This window comes from Bombyx mandarina, chromosome 15, assembly GCF_030267445.1.
Source record: "Bombyx mandarina strain Sakado chromosome 15, ASM3026744v2".
In the NCBI taxonomy this organism is placed as follows: domain Eukaryota; kingdom Metazoa; phylum Arthropoda; class Insecta; order Lepidoptera; family Bombycidae; genus Bombyx; species Bombyx mandarina.
Window position 1 is genome coordinate 7,242,682 of NC_143221.1, and position 21,977 is coordinate 7,264,658.

Below are 21,977 nucleotides of genomic sequence, written 5' to 3' on the forward strand. Positions count from 1 at the left end.
AGTGTTAGCAACTCTCCGGTTGAGCCCCGCGAGCTCACCTACAAACGTTAGGGCGAAGCTGAAATAGCCTCTCAAGGCTATCAGCATAGGTAGGAAACAAACAAATTTCGGTAAATATAAAGGTGAAAACATTAGCTACATTATTCCATATTATTACTCCATATTATTCCATAAACAACGAGATGTAGAAGAATTTGTTACCCATTATAAATAAGATCAATACGTCGTTCGTTTAGGAAATCGTTTATGAGATTTAAGTCAGAAACTTCCAATGTTGCGCGAATAGTTGTCGAATAACAAAAAAAGGATACATATATCATAAAATGACGTAACCGCAATTTCAATGCTTACGTACGAAGGAGACGGCGATATCCTCTCATTACACTTAACAATTAAATTGCTCTTTTCAGCTATACATTTTAAATTTAAATTCGCATACAGAACATACTGTAGGATAAGTCCTAACAAAAATCCATGTTTCTTTTATTCGATACTTCGAGTCAAGAATCATTCAGTAACTACCCCTAGATACAACCATAATACTGTAAGACACGAACCATAAATATTTACTTTCTACAACCCTCAAAACAATAACGCATTCTTACGCCTGTCACGATAACCGCTTTTTTAGGGATCTGTAGCCAAATTACAAAAAACGGAACCCCTATTATTTTGTTGGGTTGATGTGTGTCCTTCTGTCACAAAAATTCTATATAGTTGGGCAATAGAGACACTCAATAAAACCTATTTGGAAGGTAAATGTTTTCTATAAACTGCTTCACTTGGTATCGAAAAAACAACACGCTGAATAACTCTGTCACAAAAAAATTTAGCAATTTATTATTAGATAAGCTTCAAAAATAAACGAAATTTTCTCAAAGATATGAGCATCTAGAGTTTGCGACAGCTCCTACTTGTAAAATATTGGGCGATTTAAAGAAAAGCTGTGATGAGTCAATAGATTATTTTGGTCCAACAGGAGTTAAGTGGTTACCGTAGCCCATACCCATCATAATGTTAATGCTACTACCGATCTTGAGCCGTGAGATATTGTTCTCAATATACCAGATTCAATACTTACAATAATACCTACTTCAAGCATAATAATACATAATAATACATCAACAGTTTTAATGAAAACTACTTTTATGGTTTAATTTCGCGTTTGACGATTGACACCAACGCCACGCACAGTAAATCTCTGGAATTCGTTGCCATCTGCGACATTGGGTCATTCAAGAAAAGAGCATATTCTTACCTGAAGGGTAGGCAACGCACTGGCGTGAACGCTGGTGACCGTGGGCGGCGGTGAATCACTTACCATCAGGTGACCCGTCTTGCTCGTTTGCCTCTTAGTGGTTATAAAAAAAAAAAAAACCATGTCCGTAAAACCACAAAAACTGTAAAGTTTTCGCAACATTCAAAATAAAATATAATCTATCTATATATATAAAAAAGAATTGCTGTTCGTTAGTCTCGCTAAAACTCGAGAACGGCTGGACCGATTTGGCTAATTATGGTCTTGAATTATTTGTGGAAGTCCAGAGAAGGTTTAAAAGGTAAATAAATATAAAAATGCTCGGAATTAAATAAAAATAACAATTTTGTTTTTCCTTTCATGTGTCCCCCGTCGGACGGATTCCTTTCGTTTGTTTTAAGTTTATTTTATACAAAAGCTTAGGTCTTTTATTTATCGATTGAGGCACTACGAAGTCTGCCGGGTCAGCTAGTAATAACAATAAAAACACACAAGCTTAAACCGTAAAATAAGTTTTAATTATGTCTACTCCGCGCAAAAGCCGAAACAAATACTATTTAACAACTGCTATTCAAACTGGAATGTATTATTCGCGCAGGATATAGGCAGGATGGTGGTACGGGGTAGCTACACATGCGGGCTTACCAAATGCGCTACCACCATCAGTAATTATGCAAATTATAATCGTAAGTTTTTTTTAGTTAACAAACAATGTTAATCGTTCCTAGTGAAGCTATTTGCGAAAATATTGTCTTAAGTATGTCTTAAGTAAATATTTCATCGGAAAAAATTATACCGCCTGCGGAATTCGAACACGGGAATAGTCACACTGCGTATACCAGTCGTCTGTCTACCTTTAGGCCACGACGACTTTAAATGGTTCAACTTGTTTTTATTTATTCGATATAATATAGCATGTGATGAGACGAAATGAAAATGAGGTTGGTAAGAAAGTATAACTATGAATGTGGAAGGATGTAGAGGAAGAGGTAGACCTAAGAAAAAATTAATGGATTGCGTGAAAGACGATATGGGTAAGAGGGGAGTGACCGAAGAAGTGCTATATTATAGAAGAGTATGGAAGGTGAAAACATGTTGCGCCGACCCCAGGTGACTGGGAGAAGGGCAAGATAATGATGATGATAATATAGCCCATTTTCGGTTACACAGATCTTAGAGTTAGACAACAAAAATATCATTTAATATCTCATTTTAACCTTTAACGTTCGTTCTAACTACGGAACCTATCACTGTGCGTTGTTCGACACGCAAATGCCTTATTTTTACGATTGTTTTAGTTTATAAACAGACGGCATGAATACCTACATACATAAGAATGTAAAGATCGACCCAATGGTATTGTTCAACAAACTATAGGCACAATTCGTTTATATCACTAATAAATGGGTCGTCTATTATCAAAGGCGGCAATCTGTACATTTGGACAAAAAATTTTTATTGATATGTCAATACAGATTTATTTGAATATAATCGTCTCCTTCAAAGAATACGGTTCAAAACCTGCATTAAATAAAGGTTAATAGTTAACCTGTTATTTATCTAAGATGTCGTTCCGAAGAGTTTTGTGACTGCCAATGGAATACAAAGTCAATAATTCGTTTTTCTGATTTACCAATCATTGTCCAAAAGTCAGATTGCCGCCTTTGATAATAGTCGACTCAAATGTAAGAAATTACTTTTAAATAATTTCGTTTCTTTTTCTACAATAGAACATTAAATATGGACGTGGTTGAATTGAGAAATTCGAAATTATGCTGCAACTGTTTATAACACTGACAATCACCCTAGATTTGGTGTTATACATATAAAATAAAAATCTCTGAGGAAATATTTTAATTGATAACTTAGTATTTAGAAGACGAATATATCAAACTAAAACGGTCCTCATCCCATTAATTCATCTTTTTAATTGATGCCAATGTTTCAGAAAAATCATATTTTGTTGTTAATACATTTTCTTATTTATAACGACCATCTAAATTCAATTTCGTCTAAAACAAAACGGATTTCAGAATGGATTCTCACCTCAACAATTACGGACAAAAGAATCTCTTAATGGAAATACTTGGAGAGCACGCAATAGGGGAGGGACGAAAAGAAAAGCGTTAAAAGAAAAAAAAAAACGTTAATCAAATATATGTACATATTTTTTAAAGCATTCTCATTTTGCGTAGTATAATTTATTATAATGAGAAACTTGTTTTTATTTTGAGATTGCCCTGTGATTATCTCTTATTTATTTGGTTTCTCTCCATTGGTTCTCCCCAAAATAAAAATTCATTTGTATAAACCGTTCTTTGCATAATTCACAGAGCCATATTCAATTACGTTTTTGTAAATTTTTCCGGGACTTGCTTATTCAAATCGCTCGAATAATAATTGAAATTTTTTCTTTGAACTGTCATCCCGTGGTGATTACTATTCAGCACTCAAAGTATTATTATTCGTTTGACACTTAAATGTCACTAAATGACGATGCATTTGTTTGAAATTGTGCCTTTTATCTATGCAAAAATCACACAAGGCATGCAAATACCAGTTTGAACGCGAAACGTGGGCGGACCTGCGGCAGATAACTAGCTCCTCGCCCGCGCAAACCTTACCCAATAGCTACAGTATGAAACCGAACTCGTTGCGATACTTGGTTCGACCCCAACCTGTAGAGAGCAACTTCGCGTACCTATACTGATTTATTATCGGACTATGCTAATTAATTCTCTTAATGTAGACTGGTGCTTGTTCGCGGAAAGTGCAATCACTTGTCGTTACTATTATTACCTTATTACTATTACGTATAATTACTAAGATTTCGTACATTTTTTGTTTAGCCTTCAATATTTTAAAGACTGTTTATTAATTAAAAAATTTATACCGTTTTTTGGAACATAACCGAATGCTTCGTAAACTAGTGGTTAATTTTGACAGATAAACATTCTCACTCTCAAACTACTGTGACATAAATCAAACTTATTTCAGTTACAAGAAGGGCTTGACTAATTGGTAGAAGACGCATTTGAGATAAATATAAATTTCTGTAAAGCCCGTGTTAAGTCAGTGAGTACTGGAGATGTGATTCATGCTTGTAAACAAAACAACTATCCGCTCGAATTAACTCCGAATACTGGAATAAAACGCATCAAAATCGCTCTCCTTTCGTCCACTTGAACAACTCCGATTAGAAACGGGGCTAATAATAAACATTAGCTTCGCACACCGTAAACAATAAATCTGTAACACGTTTTTTGTCACGGTCGCACTCGCGTTTTAGGGGTGGCGCGCGAGCGCGTTCACGAAGTCTTCGGAGCGTGCACGCGCAACCATGGCGCCCGCGCGACAGACTAAGCACTAGTGCGCGCTGCTGGCTTAGTTCGACGAAAGCGCGAGGGCCTTCGCCCCTTCCGATCCGAATCCCTGATCGCGCGGGATGCAGCGAATGCTAATACCGCGCACAGGGCTGCCGGAACAAGAGCCCGCATGCAACCAACGACGGAACGACCATCAAAATAATGACGCTATCAAAATTAAATATAAACCGTATCCACTTTATTGAGTTTAATAAAGTTTTAATCGGTGCTCTTAAAAAAAAGATGTATTTATTATATACACTTTGTAATATATTGATCTGCAATTGAGGCCGTCAGTAAAATATAATAAATTTTGATGCAAAACCGGCCTATCCATATTTATCACCTATAGATAATAGATGGCTTTGTAAACATTATTTTGACGCGTATTTTATTTTTTTTGCCTACTCAAATTCAAATTCATGAAAACTTAAACCTCATTGCTCCTTATTAACTATGGTAAGCTTAGGCCACTTTTGCGCTGACGGCCTCCATGGTACCTATTACATAATCAGTTTTCGACGTTCGATTATCGAACACAAATATTGTACATATTCAGAAACGTCACAAATGAGACGGTGTACAGACAGCGAAAAAAGTTATAGCAACCCTAGCAGATTACGAAAAACCATCGGCACGGTTGCCATCTGCGCCGGGGAGCAGCCCTTGCATTACCGGGATGACATTATGCACTACCATAAGGGTGTAAACGGCTTATCTCGTTAAATCACTAGAGCCGACGACGCGGTGAAATAATTTACACTCCGCAGTTAACACCTTCCTAAGATAACCGTATACATTAGGGCACACTAAATACCTTTTAATACTATATTCTTGGAGATAAAAATTTAAGTCTCATTCTATCTGAAACTAGTTTTGGACTCAATTCTGCACTTATTTCCAGTTAATTTTCAATCAGATTAAATTTTATTTTCAGATACAAAATTTTCAAAAAAAATAATTAACCGTTAATGTAATCAAATCGAGCTATGCACCAAATAAATGACTATAACAATGAACTTGGTTCCATCTCGCATAATCCATATAGGCTCGTATTATTATAATAAGAGGGTGGTGAAGCCCTATGTTACGTCACCATGAATTTATATCCTTAATGATATAAATATCCATCAGTCGATACGAACTGTTTATAGACAAAACTATTATGCTAATCAATTATTTGGGTACTTTTATGCGGGTCACTAAAATCAATATTTTGTGTGAGTGGATATGTTCAGATAAGGCACAAATGTATTTTGCCTTTCGAAAGCAAGATTAGCACATGGCCCACCCCATGCTTACAAATAGTGCATAGCTAACACGTTGCTACCGCAGAAGACTTTTGTGGATTCGTTTAAAGAAAAACAGATCAGAACGCTCAAAAAATACCTCATAATCCCAATTCGGATCTGACAGATAGGGGTACCTCTATAATTTTGTAATCTTTATTCTAGCACAAGTAAACCAATAAAACATGACCAAACCAGGTGACCCGGAGATTTTCATCGTAAATAATTATAATATCCTTGGGTACCTAGTAGGACCTCTTGTGAGTCCGCACGGGTAGGTACCACCTCCCTGCCTATTTCAGCCGTGAAGCAGTTATGCGTTTCAGTTTGAAGGGCGGGGCAGCCGTTGTAACTATACTGAGACCTTAGAACTTATATCTCAAGGTGCGTGGCGCATTTACGTTGTAGATGTATATGGGTTCCAGTAACCACTTATCGCCAGGTTGGCTGTGATCTTGTCCACTCATCTAAGCAATAAAAAAAAAATACAATAAAACAAAGACAATGAAATGCAGGTTACACAACGCAACGCGGAAACGTTCCGATTCGGCTAAGTACCATCGAATCCCATTTCGTTAGTAAAACCAGATTGAAAATATTCATGGAACTTCTAAAAGCACAATTCTATTTATATAATAGAAACGTGAGAAAATATGAGTTATATTTCTGGACACGCCGTATTGACGGGATCAGAGCGCGAGTATTTATCACGTCCGTGTCGTCTCTGATGCGTTACTTCTCAATCGCCGCTTTTAATAATTTATTTTTTATTGATATTCCTAAAAGTTGGTAGAGGAACACGTGAAATGAACGATTTTGTGTCTGACATCATTTTATTATCTTTGTTCAAAGGTGATCGTGCGTGAAATACCTAACTATGCAGGGTATATTTGGAATATTTCTCGAAAACTAAAATCGGTAATAAATATAAATACTTATAATAAAAAAATACACTTAAAACATTACGTAGCACGCAATGAAACTTGTTTTTTTAAATTAATTAACGCATGAGGCTTAAGATTTTGAAGAAACGCGGGCACTCGTTTTACATTGCTGTTTCACGAAATATAATCTATAATTTATAAATAAGCATAGATAAAACAATTCAGTCTCTCTTTCTCAACAGTATTTCAACCGATTTTCTCTTTGTGTTTTTTGATAACTATTAACGAGCTTTGGTGTCATTACCTAATAATAAAAAAACTGAAAACAGTTTGTTTTTCAGTATTATAAGAAAAAATATTACTAACAAAAGAAATAAGGAAATGTAATACGTACACACATAATTGAGTGGTTAAGTGAGGAGTGGGACCTCCAAAATACAATGCAAATGAGAGTGTAATGGTGGTATTAACACTGTCTATGCACTCTGGTAACAACTTGATACTAGGCCGTGAGTGAAGAATATTGTATAAAACTTAAACAAACATCATATTAGTCCTTCAGCGTATTACATTGGACTCTGAGATTACCACAGAATTTCCAACAATGAACTGCAATAAGTGCATGCAAGAATTTCTTCTAAGACAATGGCTAGTAAGAGTCCGAGCTTAATGCACACACGACTCAACAACTATTGCTCCAACACCGACCGGATTAAACGAAGCATTGAACTCATAATGCGTAATTTACGAGGACATAAAGAGTGCACTTTAATAAGTGGAATTTTCAACAAGGGCCCGTCAAATACCCGCACAGACGATCGTAAAATGGATCGCCGGACACGGCCGAGGGTAGGACGTTTTCCTAATAACAAAAATTCCATTGTACTCCGTGGCATCTTTATATTGTAAATATTATTTTTATAAATGTTTCCTATTGACTATTTTAAAAATGAGGCTGTAAATAAACGAGGTAAACTTGTACACGCTTTATTTGTCAAAAAAAAACTTATTATTCCAATCAATGCTTTCGAAAATTTCACATTAGTGATGGGACATTTTAAGCGTGTTTTTTTTTTAAATAGGTTATAACTATTTTTACGGCAACGTAACATTTATATTCACTATTGAGCTTCACCGTTCGCTGCGTGTTTGTGTACTTCATCGTTGAGTCGAAGCGAAGCCAACACTAGATTGATGTTTGTTGACAGAAGAAATCAACGGTATCGCGATGGTCAGAGCGAAGTGAACGTTACATCAATAAATAATGGTAACAAGTTACAAATGGTGACCGACCTTTTTCTTCCGAATGTAAAAGTTGACGATGAACACTAGACTTACTAGACTAGAGTTTTATTTATTTATTATTGTATAGATGGGTGGACGAGCTCACAGCCCATCTGGTGTTAAGTGGTTACGAGAGCTCATAGACATCTTAAGCCGCCACCCACCTTGAGATATGAGTTCTAAGGTCTTAATATGAACGGCTGTCCCACCCTTCAAACCGAAACGCACTACTGCTTCACGGCAGAAATTGGCAGGCTGGTTAGCTACCCGCGCGGATACACAATAGATCCTACCACCAGTAGTAGGAGTAGTGATGAAAATTGCTGGAACTGATGCAAATTAAAGAGTCACATAGGAAGTTACGCTCACGTATTCGCAAATATTTGTAGGTATTTTTGTTTATTAATGCAAAGACGTGCGGTGAAGCCCTCAGCCCGGGGCCATGAGACATAAGATCGGAATCTAAATTTTATTGTATTGTAATAAAGGCTGTATTCGAACGCGCTCGCATAACACTCTAGCCAGTAATTAAGCAATATGTATAATGAAGTGCGCGTTTGATTTTCATTCTAATGTAGCGTTTATTAAGAGTAATAGGTACCTACTGTAGAATTTGTTTTAACTTAGACTAGTTGACCCGTCAGACTTCGTAGTTCCTGAATCGATAAATAAAAGACCTAAACTTTTGTATAAAATAAACTTAAATGAAACAAAAGAAATTCGTCACACACGACACATCAAAAAAAAAACAAAATTTTTATTTTTATTTATTTCGGAGCATTTTCATATTTATCTACTTTTTAAACTTTCTATGGACTTCCACAAATAATTTAAGACCAAATTAGCCAAATCGGTCCAGCCGTTCTCGAGTTTTAGCGAGGCTAACGAACAACAATTCATTTTTATATTTATCTTAGATCTTAGATATCAGACCGACGATGTACCGACTTCTTGTTGGAAATATATCAAATGAAAGCCCCATCAATCCTCTTGACATTTATTTTACGACTCTGTGTCCGTACACATTATGATTGCCTCTATGGCGATTCGCAAATCGGTTAACGTTGGTGTTACGACCAAGCGTGTTCTTTGTCTGGGCGTTAATATGAATACCCATACTTTATTTAATATTATAATTGTGAAAGCACGTTTGTTTATGTGTTTGTTTGTCCTTCTTTAAGGTCAAAACATAGTAACAGATTGACATATTTTAAAGTGATAGTATTAAGTTAAGAAAGTGATACAGGCTACTTTTTATTCTGTAAAAAAAGATCCCATTCCGCGGGCAGCTGTTTTATTATCTTTAGAAAAATAACTTACTTCGCCCATCTTTCACCCCAAAAGGAAGCAATGCCTCGAAGCAATTGAGTAATCAAAACAATTAAGCATAATTCGTGATACTCGTATGGGTTTAGTTAAAATGTCATCTTGGAAAAGCTACTTTTACGCGGGCGACACCACGAGCGGAAGCTAGTGTATGTTTGTTTTTAAACTTATATTATTACGTATGTATTAAAATTATTATTATTATTATTATGTATGTATGCATTAAACCTATATTATTATTAGTACGCATTTCAGTCTCTTTCTCTCATAATACAGGAAATGTTAGTTCTGGGTCAAGTGAAAATGTACATATGTATGATTTAATTTTGTCATCAAAAAAAAATCCCTTCACTCATTGTTGGCAACGATATCACATTTCGAATGCCGGTCTTAATAAACAATGGTATTAACACAGCCAAGCATTCACAGTGATAAACCTTTGGACGTAACTAAAATAATTCACAATCAAACAACTAAACTAAAATAATTCACAATCACACAATCCCCTGTCTAAGCTTCCATCTCTAATTGGTAACCAAAACAGCCCTTCGTAATTCGACACTTATCTCCGGAGATGACGCAGTAACCTTGTTATTCAAATGAAAGATGATCCTGTCATCTTGATACTGTTATCTTAGTTTTTTTTTGTGTTGGCGCAGCGATTTGATAGTCTGTTTTATATTTGTTATGGTTTTTTTTTAAATGGGCTATAGTATTTTTAGTACCACTTGGCAGTTGACTGATAAGGTGTGTAATAAAATTAATAAGCTTAAAATAACAATAAAATGTATTATGATTATGAAGAATAAGCGTTAATTTTTTTTACGGCAGTTGAGAAAAATTGTTCTTTCTTATACTTGAAAAAAAATACGGATAATGATGTATATTTTTTATGGCGGCAACGAAGACTTGTTTAACATCGTGCAGATTAATAATATTGCTTAGATGGGTGGACGAGCTCACAGCCCACCTGGTGTTAAGTGGTTACTGGAGCCCATTAACATAAAGGCGCCACCCACCTTGAGATATAAGTTCTAAGATCTCAGTATAGTTACAATGGCTGCCCCACCCTTCAACCTTCAAACCCAAACGCATTACTGCTTCACGGCCGAAATAAGTAGGGTGGTGGTACCTACCCGTGCGGATTCTCAAGAGGTCCTACCACCAGTAATGATATATTTATTGTAATATTTTGTAAAAATTTTAAACTTTAAATGGCTGGTTTTTGATTATTCTAAAGGGAAAAAAAACCTCATTCATTTACATTTAAATGTGCAGTAGGTAATCGAAATCAGGAAGATTACATAGATGAAATATTTTGTGAAACAAAAAAAAATATACGTCACAATTTTGGTTAAACGTGTTATGCAATGGAGTTGTAAATAATTCATAGCTCATCTAATCCATCAATCAGTCGTGCATATATGTAACAAACAAAATAGTTTACTTTTTCGACCTTTTAAGTTATTGCATAGCTTTTATCGCGGGCTTTGAGCGCGGCGATCGAATCAAGAAATTCCGTAACGATAATAAAACCTAATACTGCGCCTACCATGTAGCTCGCGTTCAACACATTCATACGTTGCGCTTGTGTAGTGTTTGTGAATAAGCTCGTGGCGTGACGTCTCCCACTGCATGCGCATCATGAAAAGTCTGCCCATCTCTCTCTCGCGCGGTCTAGCTTATGAGTGTGAAGGGGACAGTTGTTTTGCTTTTGTTAATGTTTATAAATATAACGTGGATTTATTTTATTATTGTTTTAACATTAAATTATTATTGTCTAATTATAATTGCATAAGTTGATAAAAAATGCTATGCAATAGCTTTACCGCGGCAGTCCCCGAGCGCCAAACGAGTGTTTTTTGTTTTTAACAGTTTTTATCGACCATTAAAAAAAAGGAAATAACGGAACATATGAAAAGGTAATACATAAAATGAATTTAATTCATTCTTGATGTATCAGTGATTATGATCGAAGAAATACCACTCGACGATTTATTCACGACGTATTTACTATTTTAAATCTAGTAAGCTTACGGTATACCGTAACATTACTAGATCGAGATAATGAAAATCAAATCTTGGCTGCAAGTAGAATTGTTTCCTAAGGAAATACGAAACTAAGTCGTGCGTTCAAAAGTTTCATGCACTATAAGAAAAAAAAAACGACTATACGGAAAAAATATGTATTCGCTAGCAATATTACTGGTGGTAGGACCTCTTGTGAGTCCGCACGGATATGTACCACCACCTTGCCTATTTCTGCCGTGAATTAATGCGTTTTGGTTTGAAGGGTGGGGCAGCCGTTGTAACTATACTTGAGACCTTAGAACTTATATCTCAAGGTGGGTGGCGCATTTGTGTTGTAGATGTCTATGGGCTCCAGTGACCACTTAAAACCAGGTGGGCTGTGAACTCGTCCAAGCATCTAAGCAATAAAAAAATATCAATCATTCGTGACACTAGTCTGATTTCTCTAATTCAATAAAAAATGCATAGTAATATAATATATGCATTTATATGTAGTCAGACTGCATTGCGTGGCGTTCTGGCCGTCTGCTTCGGTCCCAAATAAGGTGCGTCCCAGTAAGGAAAGTGGTTCCATTGTATTTAACATTCGCTCCCGGGTGTTCACCTACAAGAAAAAGCGATTGGAATTCTAAAATCTGGACTGGTTCGTGGTACTCTTTTATGGAGCTTCGAAATAATATATTTAAGTTAGTTTTTTACTGGTGGTAGGACCTCATGTGAGTCCGCACCAGTAGGTACCACCACCCCGCCTATTTCTGCCGTGAAGCAGTAATGCGTTTCGGCTTGAAGGGTGGGGCAGCCGTTGTAACTATACCTTAGACCTTAGAACTTATATCTCAAGGTGGGTGGCGCATTTGCGTTGTAAATATCTATGGGCTCCAGTAACCACTTAACACCAGGTGGGCTGTGATCTCGTCCACCCGTCTAAGCAATAAATAAAAAATAATAATAAAAAATAAAAAATAAAAATTATAAAAAAAATAATAAAAATAATAATAAATAAAAAGTAAAAATCGAATTTCAAAACGAACGTTCCTTTCCAAAGTTGTAACTAATAATTGTTCCAAAACGATGCTTCCCAAACTGTGATCATTTTACTTAGATACAAGATACCGTTCCATTTTGAATACAATTAAAAACATATCCAGTTATAGTGTTGATGTACCTCCATTAAGCGATTTACATCAAGCTGACATAAGACATTGATAACATAACGTGACATGCTATTAAGCATCCTATAATCTATACTAGACTAATATTATAAAGCTGAAGAGTTTGTTTGAACGCGCTAATCTCAGGAACTACTGGTCCGATTTGAAAAATTATTTTAGTGTTAGATAGCCCATTTATTGAGGAAGGCCAATACAAGTGGAGCACCAATAAATAATGTTTCAAAATAGGTGTTTAAATAGCTCCTTAACATTATATAATTCAATATTATTTTCACTTTCTACGTAAATGAAGTGGGGGTAAAATTTAGCGTTATGCTAAAGTAACTATTCCACGCGAACGGAGTCGTGGAAAAAAGCTATATAGTTTATAATATTTTGAACCATTGCAGAAATGTTTCTTAAGAGAAAAGTCGTGAATTCGGGACTGTATGTATGTAGTAGGTATATATCAGTACTTCTGAAAGTCTTCTGTGTATGTTGTGTATATTTTTATTTGGCAAATTGAGCTATTATTTGTATCACTAAATAAATACATTGTTGGTATAACGTCAATATAAGTCAATAAATAAATCAAGAACGTGAAGCGTGGCTACGAGTTTTTATTATTGGCAGCGGGTTGCTGTTTTACGTAATAACATAGTGGACGTTATAAGATACAAAGACAAAGAGAAGCATTTGTGTATAGTGATGTTAATATGCCAATTCCGAAAACGAAGACAGGTTAGTTGGAAATGGCCGAACTTCCGCCTATACGTTTGAGGTGGTAGGAGAAATGTCGTAGCTCCACCGAAAAAACCTATGTTCAGAGGAGAACAGGTGTCAGCGAAAACATAAAAACCGCAGTAGATATGATTTCAATTTTGCAATCACATTGTATATACGAGTTTTTTCATCTATTTACTGGCGGTAGGACGTCTTGTGAGTCCGCACAGGTAGGTACCCACCATCCTGCCTATTTCTGCCGTGAAGCAGTAATGCGTTTCGGTTTTCAGGGCAGAGCAGGCGTTGTACTATAAATTAACACCAGGTGGGTCGCGAGATGGTTTACCATCTTAGAATAAAAAATTATAAAATAAAATTCACATAAAATCGTCAAAAATAAATGATTTTGATATCGTATTATTAGAAAACCCGTGTTTAGTTGAACGAACAACGCGCAAATGTCAGACATTATCGATTATTTATGAATACGTTATTTTTGGTATAAAAAGTAATTATGTAGCGGCACGTGCGGGCTGTCCACTGAAGCGATAACGCAACAAATGCCTCACAATAGCTTGTTAGCCCATTGTCGTGAGTGGAGTTCGGGAGTTGACGTGACATCCTTATATTGTTCCCGCAATCAGGGAAGCATTGACCGAAGGGTTGAGCGACAAACGCTGCATTGTTTTCGTTTAAAAATATATTTTAATATTTTTTTAATACTTTGAATTGTAAATAAAAGTATTGTTTAATGATTTTAGGAGCTTTGTTACGATACAATAGCTACCAAAGCTTGTGGTTGCAAGTGTTCGCTCAGTGCTATTTGGGACTTGTATATTATGTGACCTCTTCTATATTATTAAGGTTATCTATACTGCTTGATAGACGAAAAATGGTATAGGGTAAATATCACTTAGACTTACTCAGACTTTAGTTGATTATTTCGGAGACTATATTTGCTTAAATTGTAACTAGCTTCCGTGGTTATTCAAGTTCACAAACGTCTTTATTTATTTACATAGGTAATGAGTGGACATCTCGGCAACTCGCCAATAGAGGGCGCCAGGTGCGAAAATAAACTTGTCACTGAACGCGCCTTGAGTTATTGCCACTGCGGTAGGCATTTCCGATCTACTAAATTTATTTTAAGATACATACAAGATTAGTCAAAGCTTATTTTGATTTTAATTGTTTTATAGAAACTTTTAATCTTTATGTTTTTATTTAAAAGAAATTAAGTTAAAGAATAAATGTACTATTTAATTTCTCATTTTTTCTGTCGTTATATTATTAGTTCAGACATTTTAAATACTTTACAGTTTTCGTGGTCAGTTTCAGTGGGCCGTGACCAAGAAAACTGTTTTTTTTCTTCCTACCTAAGCTTATAGTCTAGATAGACCATGTCAGCGTCACCGGGCTAGAAACTAAAACAGTAAAACTACTTAATTTTAATTATCTTTTAGGGTTCCCGAAAACCGATTAAATAACAATTGATTTTTATTCGTACATTTGAAATACGTATTAAAATCGAATCTGCAGTAGTACCTAAAATAAATTGTTTTAATTTCCTAATAATAACTAAGAACCCAACTAAGAATCTATTGAATATATGGATTGATCGTTAGCCGCTAGCAGAAATTTTCCATTCAGGACTCCATTCAACTTTTCATTACTTCAATTTACCTGCGCTTATTCACTACAATGTAAAATATCTTTAATAACATTAATCTATATATTAATACGTGAAGCAAAAACTTTGTACCCCTTTTTACGCAAATTGCGCGGACGGAGGAGTATGAAATTTCTCTCACTTATAGAGAATATAGAGAAGAAGTGTACAATGCCAATATTTTTTTTAAATAATGCATTAAATATACTTTAAATCAATAAAGAAAATATTACACACACTACCATGTATTTGACACAACACATACATAAAAATATACTCTTTGTTTACTGTCAATTGGGAAACTTTTGTTATTGCTTAAAGTCTGGTCGAATTGAAAATATATTAATATTGTTTGTCTTTAATATTATTGATCGATAGTGCAGTTTTGGCGAATACTGTGATTATATTATCGAATTATAATAGTGTTTGACAATAAAACCATAATAATTTTCAAACTTATAATTTCAATTAATTATAGTCGAATTTCGACTACTGCGGGGCCACTAGTCTTTGTAAATTTATTAATATCTCGTATTAGAGTTGGGTGTTCAACTGCCGGGCTCAACTGAAGTTTCGAATAGGGATTTAGTTTGAATCAAGCTTGTTAAGCATTCGCTAACAGTTAACAAGCTTAACACTAATTGGTCGAGGTTTGTATGGGATTTGTATCATCGGAGGAAATGTTTTGGTTGTTATAATTAGATTCGGAATTGGATTTCTTTCTTTTCTTTTCTTTCGAACGCGAAAATCGTCATTAAGTCATCGTGGCCTAAAGGATAAGACGTCTGGTGTAGGTAATCGTATCGAGCGATGTGTCTAGGCTTTTTTATTTATTGCTTAGATGGGTGGACGAGCTCACAGCCCACCTGGTGTTAAGTGGTTACTGGAGCCCATAGACGTCTACAACGTAAATGCGCCACCCACCTTGAGATATAAGTTCTAAGGTCTCAAGTATATTTACAACGGCTGCCCCACCCTTCAAGCCGAAACGCATTACTGCTTCACGGCAGAAATAGCCAGGGCGGTGGTGCCTATCCGCGCGGACTCACAAGTGGTCCTACCACCAGTAATTACGCAAATTATAATTTTGCGGGTTTGATTTTTATTACACGATGTTATTCCTTCACCGTGGAAGTCAATCGTCAACATTTGTTGAGTACGTATTTCATTAGAAAAATTGGTACCCACCTGCGGGATTCGAACATCGTTGCATCGCTTAGGTATATTTTCAGTAGAAGGTGAGGAACCTCATTTTCGTAAACTACTCTATTCTAACTCCTAATACTTGTCTTGACTACTCCCATACCCGTAGGTATCACCATTCTGGCTATATTTCGGTAGGCAGCGGCTTGGCTCTGCCCCTGGCATTGCTGAAGTCCATGGGCGACGGTAACCACTCACCATCAGGTGGGCCGTATGCCCGTCTGCCTACAAAGGCAATAAAAAAAAAAATAAAAAAAAATATATCCCAACAAAGACCCGTTCCTTTTTTTAACTTGAAAAGCAATGCATAGAAAAATTTGGACTCTGTTCTAATACCTACAGTAAGGTGGATAACAGCATTCATATATCGTTTCTGTATCCCCGTTGCGATATACGAAAAGTATACCTATAAAATAAATAAAACCTAAATAAAAACTAAATAAAACCTAAACAGCTAAAAAATGTTTTTTTTTCTTCGGTTCCTTGATTATTTTTGGTATTATACACCTATGTCTCATACCTACGTACTTACAAATATACCTATTCTTTATTATTATTTAAACGGGGTATACCCAAATAACAGTTTATAATTTGTTTTAATTTTGTGATATTACTAAATACTGTACACAGTTACATTTCATAGTAACTGTTATTGCCTAATCGAGTGACCAAATCACATTATAGCTTTCCCTTAAGCGGTTATATTGTACATTTGCGTACGCTTCGTGCCGGCGTTGTTGAGTTACGACCGGTTAAGAATAACTAAGGTTCGCCCTTGATTACGATGTAAACGAGTGCTCGACAACTTTGTATCAGATTTAATACATTGAAAAATACAAATTTTTATATATATATATTTCTTCTGTGCGTGTGTTTGTCACTGAACTCCTCCTAAACGGTTGGACAGATTTTAATTAAATTTTCTGTGTACGTTCAGGTGAATTCGAGAATAGTTTACAAATCAGCCCGGCAGATGGCGCTGCAGTCGGTATCTAGGTTATTTATCGTTCCTAGAAATAATTTATATGGCAAAACAACGTTTACCGGGCCAGCTAGTTATTCTGTAAAAACTGAGACCTTAGAACTATATCTCAGGGTAGGTGGTGGCATTTCCGTTGTAGATGTCTATTGGCTCCGGCAACCACTTCACACCAAGTGGGCTGTGAGCTCGTCCACCAATTTAAGCAATAAAAAAAAATTAGACAAAAATGGACAAGCTAATATACTATAATTTAATAAAGCAGTGTGCTGTTCTACAATGTTTCTTTAATCGGTGATAATTTATCATTAATAAAATTCACAGATTTTATCACTTAATGTCAATACATTAAGTGATGAAATCTGTGAGATTATCTCATTCAAAATAAGCAGTTGAAACAATTGTCAACTGCTTATTTTGAATGAGATAATCTTCAGTCTTATAATAGTTTTGTACAAAGAACAGAAATTATATCTACTTCATATAAAGAGCCTAATATTGATTATTGAAAACCATACTTTTATTTGTTTTATTTTATTTGTTTATATATTTATTTATATTAAAAATTACAAGAACCTACAACATCACATCTCATAAAAATACCAAAACCAATATAAACTTTTTGTTCGTACGGTTTTGTTTTTAGCGACATCTGTTAGCGTGTAGCTGCACTACATAACATTTTATGTGGCTGTGTTGTGATATTAATAAACTAAGTGAAATCCAAAAACAAACCAAGCTCTAATATGGAAAATAAAGAAACCTAAAATATTAAGTTATTAAAATAAATACCTGTTCGCTGTTAGTGTCGTCATCTCTACGTTGTTGCCAGACGCAGTTAAAATTTCATCGCAACTGCTGCCACCTGTGATTCGTTGTATTGAACTAAGAGATACATCTTCACTGGAGTTTTTATTGATGTTCGGTATGTTCCCAATAGATGGCGCTGTCCTTTGTTTCGATGCTTGTTTGTGACGACTCAGTGCGAAGAATAGTGCTAGAACAGCTTTAAGTTTCGCATCCCTTATGTCTATTGCTGTCACTTGTTCAATGCCTTGGACTTTCTGCGCATGAAGAAAGTCCAAACAGCACTGGACGTTCTCCAACTGTAAAGAAGAAAAAAAAACTATTAAAATATTTCGATCAATCAACGCCATATAAGTATGAGACCCAGAATGCTTTCGCCTTTGAGAGTTTAAAGCTGTGGGATCCATACCAAATTTTCTTAGTTCTTAATTATTTAAGGACTTAGCACGTTTTCACAAACATCTATCACAATGAACGAATTATGCAATAGAACTCGCAGAATTTATTAGGTAGGTACTTTGCTCTGTCCTGATGCAGGCTTTATAATGAGCTTACAAGATTACGTACCACCGATCTACCTATTTCTGACAATAAGCAGTCACATTAATAAGTCCGTCATTACAATACAATTGAGACGACAGACCTCACATCTCAAAGTGTTTCGTGGTATCGTGACATTGTAGCATTTAACATGTAGACTTAATAAATTACCCGATGTGTATAATGTTTTCTTTGTTAATTTCATGAATTTCTTATGCATAATAAATAAATAAAAACATTCCGCACTCCTTCTCTATATTCTCTGTAAGTGTGAGAAATTTTAAACTCCTCCGTACGCGCAGTTTTCGTAAAAAGAGGTACAAAGTTTTTACTTCACGTATTAATATATACATACTTACTTTACTGGTGGTAGGACCTCTTGTGAGTTCGCGCGGGTAGGTACCACCACCCTGTCTATTTCTGCCGTGAAGCAGTGGTGCATTTCGGTTTGAAGGGCGGGGCAGCCGTTGTAACTATACTTGAGACCTTAGAACTTATACATCAAGGTGGGTGGTGCATTTACGTTGTAGATGTCTATGGGCTCCGGTAACCACTTAACACCAGGGGGGCTGTGAGCTCGTCCACCCATCTATGCAATACAAAAAAAAACATATTTCAAAGGAACCGCTAACTTATCGTCAAAATACGTCCGTGCAAATGGCCTACGTGCAGATATTGACGAGTCTTGTTTAGATATTAATAATTGATAATCAAACGTGCGTTCCCTTAACATTGATATGCTACTAGGTGTCCGTCCACACGTTAGGGATACCAAATGAGTTTATCACTTTATAGACAGACCTTGAAAACAATTCGGAATTTCGTTACGTGCTTGGAGTTATTTACAGCAACGTTTTGGCGCCAATTGGATTTAAAATTTCCATTTATCACGATTTGATCACGAGTTTTATTAAATCTATTCGATGGATTTCGCTAATTTAAAGAACTCATTTTTATGTTAACATTAATGAAGTCATCGTAAAATCATTAACATACGAGAGCTTCTTATAGTAAACGAAAATACACCAAACAAAACACACGCATTTGCTTATAGCAAATTAACACATACGTTCAATGTATTATTTAGATAGACATACATAAATTATACACAACACGTTTATAAAATATTTCAACGTGAATGAATTGGGTCTGCATGATCAATCCCACAAGATGGACCGACGACCTTGTTAAATATTTTCATTAATATCAAAATAATAATAGTTTAATTCATACTAACGTCATCTAGTGATTAAAATATGTACTAGGATAGTAGTGTACCATAGTCAATTAGCAAACAATAAAGTAGTTCTTTCTCAACCATCATCTCGTTCGTTTTATTAGACCTATTGAGGTTCGCGGGGATCCGCTGGATGTAGGCAGCGCAGGACCGGTCTTTGTGGCGAGGCTTGGGGAGGCCTATATCCACCAGTGGACGTCTGTGGGCTGATAAGAAGATCAATCCATACACATCCACAGCTGCGTAGACTTCTACAAGATTCGTTGCACTGATCGGTTCTACGGTGCCCGCACACATATTACTAATAAACAAAACAATACTAAATGTGCTATACAATTCTCACGGGTCGTTTGGAGCTTCTGGGTCTGCGGAAGGACTTCGGTTCCCTCTGTATTTTGTACCGTATGCTCCATGGGGAATTGTTTGAGATTATACCACCATCTCGTTTTTATCATCGCACCGCTCGCCACCGCAGCTCTACTCCGGTTCATCCATACTACCTAGAGCCACTGCGTTCATCCACAGTGCGTTTCCAGAGATCTGTTTTACCACATACTATCCGGCTTTGGAATGAGCTCCCCTCCAGGTTGCTTCCCGAGCGCTATGACATATCCTTCTTCAAACAAGGCTTGTGGAGAGTACTGAACGGTAGGCAGCGGCTTGGCTCTGCCCCTGGCATTGCTGAAGTCCACGGGCGATGGTAACCACTTACCATCAGGTGGGCCGTATGCTCGTCTGCCTAAGCGGGCTTTTTTTTTAATATTGAATTGTCATCGGTCCTTAATAAGTATGCCAAATTTCGAGTTAATCCGACGTTTTGAAGGGGGTCAAAATCATATTCAAAGATTCCGTTACATACATACGTCTGAAGCTAATAAAAGCATATTGATAAAAACATATTACATTATTGTTTTCGCATCATCACATATAATCTGAGCGGCTTCGTGTGAACATATAACTAAGTTCCGATAAACCCGCATCTCGTTTTACCACGTGTGAGTAAGTCTGCGGTTGCGACAATTGGCGCCGCCCCTTAAATGGTCCGTCTCCTGAACTCAGGTTAACCAATGATCAACGGGCCAACCTTACCTCACACGACCTCATAAAGCAACGAGCAACTGGAAAATTAATTGAAAATCATCGAGAAATTGTCGAAAAACAAGATATTTTGTCATTGTTTTCTTGTTGACCTTTTATTAAACAAATTATGTTATTTATTTATTTATATTACCTAGAAACATTTGTTTGATGAGCCCGTTGATGAGTGTTCTCAAATCGAATCGCCATACAAAAGTGAAAACAATGAAATGAAAAAATCACTATAAGCATGTTACTGTTGATCAATGCGATAATCTTTTTTTCTTTTTTCTTTTTCTTTTTTTTTATGATTGAGGGTTTTATGGTGGGCCTGAGGCCTTTCCAGTTTCACAAGGACAGGTGGGCGAGCAAGGGCTCAGCCAGAAGGGGCGGGATTTGCTAACAGCTACCCGAGCGCTTCCAAGGGAGACCTAACAACTCAAGAGTAGCGGCTTCGCGAATGAATCTACTACCGGATCGGAATCGCGACCCGCTGAGAAGATCCGGCGAGAAACTCAACGGGCTGATGCTTAGGCTAGGTTGCACGTCGAACTCTTTGCCGAGTTCGACGAGTACGGTTACCGGGATCTCTACTCCTAGTGTGGTAATTGTGTTTAATTTATTAATACTAAATTTCTGTCACAACCGTAGTCGCTTTGATGTCACATATGAACGAGAAGTTGATAGCCAAATGTTACGGTCAGAGTAAAAGTTATTTAACCTGTCTATACGCTACCGAACCTGGTTGTTCTGTTTGTTGTATCATTTAGTGAACAGAACAAACACAAGTGTTAGTAAAGTGTGTATGTGATATTTTTTTGTATGTGCTCTATATATTTTTACCCGACTTCAAAAAAGGAGGAAGTTCTCAATTCGACTGTATGCTTTTTTTATGTTTGTTACTTCATAAGTTTTTACTGGGTGAATCGATTTTGATGATATTTTTTTTATTAGAAAGCTGACGCTTTCCGTGTGGTCCCATTTCAATTTAGTCCAGTTCTGATAACGGTATCCATGAGAAAACCATATAAGTCTTAAAAATAGATGAATAACTCAATAACTCAACCGATTTCGATTATTATTGTTTTTTGTGTACATTAATTTGTTTCGGAATATCTTTTTTTTTCTATTTGAAGTCGGTTTTTGTTAAAGCA

At 36.1% G+C, this 21,977-nt stretch overlaps 1 protein-coding gene across 12 annotated transcripts in view; it reads right to left on the reverse strand.

Moving 5' to 3' along the window:
• Positions 1-21,977, reverse strand: part of sick (sickie) — a 256,372-nt gene that overhangs the window by 105,998 nt on the left and 128,397 nt on the right. For 11 of the 12 annotated variants that reach the window (XM_089733155.1, XM_089733157.1, XM_089733156.1 and 8 more), the window contains one exon: positions 17,955-18,268. In XM_089733155.1, coding sequence (XP_089589281.1) covers positions 17,955-18,268 — 314 coding nt within the window. Of the gene's footprint in view, positions 1-4,493; positions 4,636-17,954; positions 18,269-21,977 lie in introns of those variants that run through there. The other variant, XM_089733165.1, reaches the window with a different exon arrangement.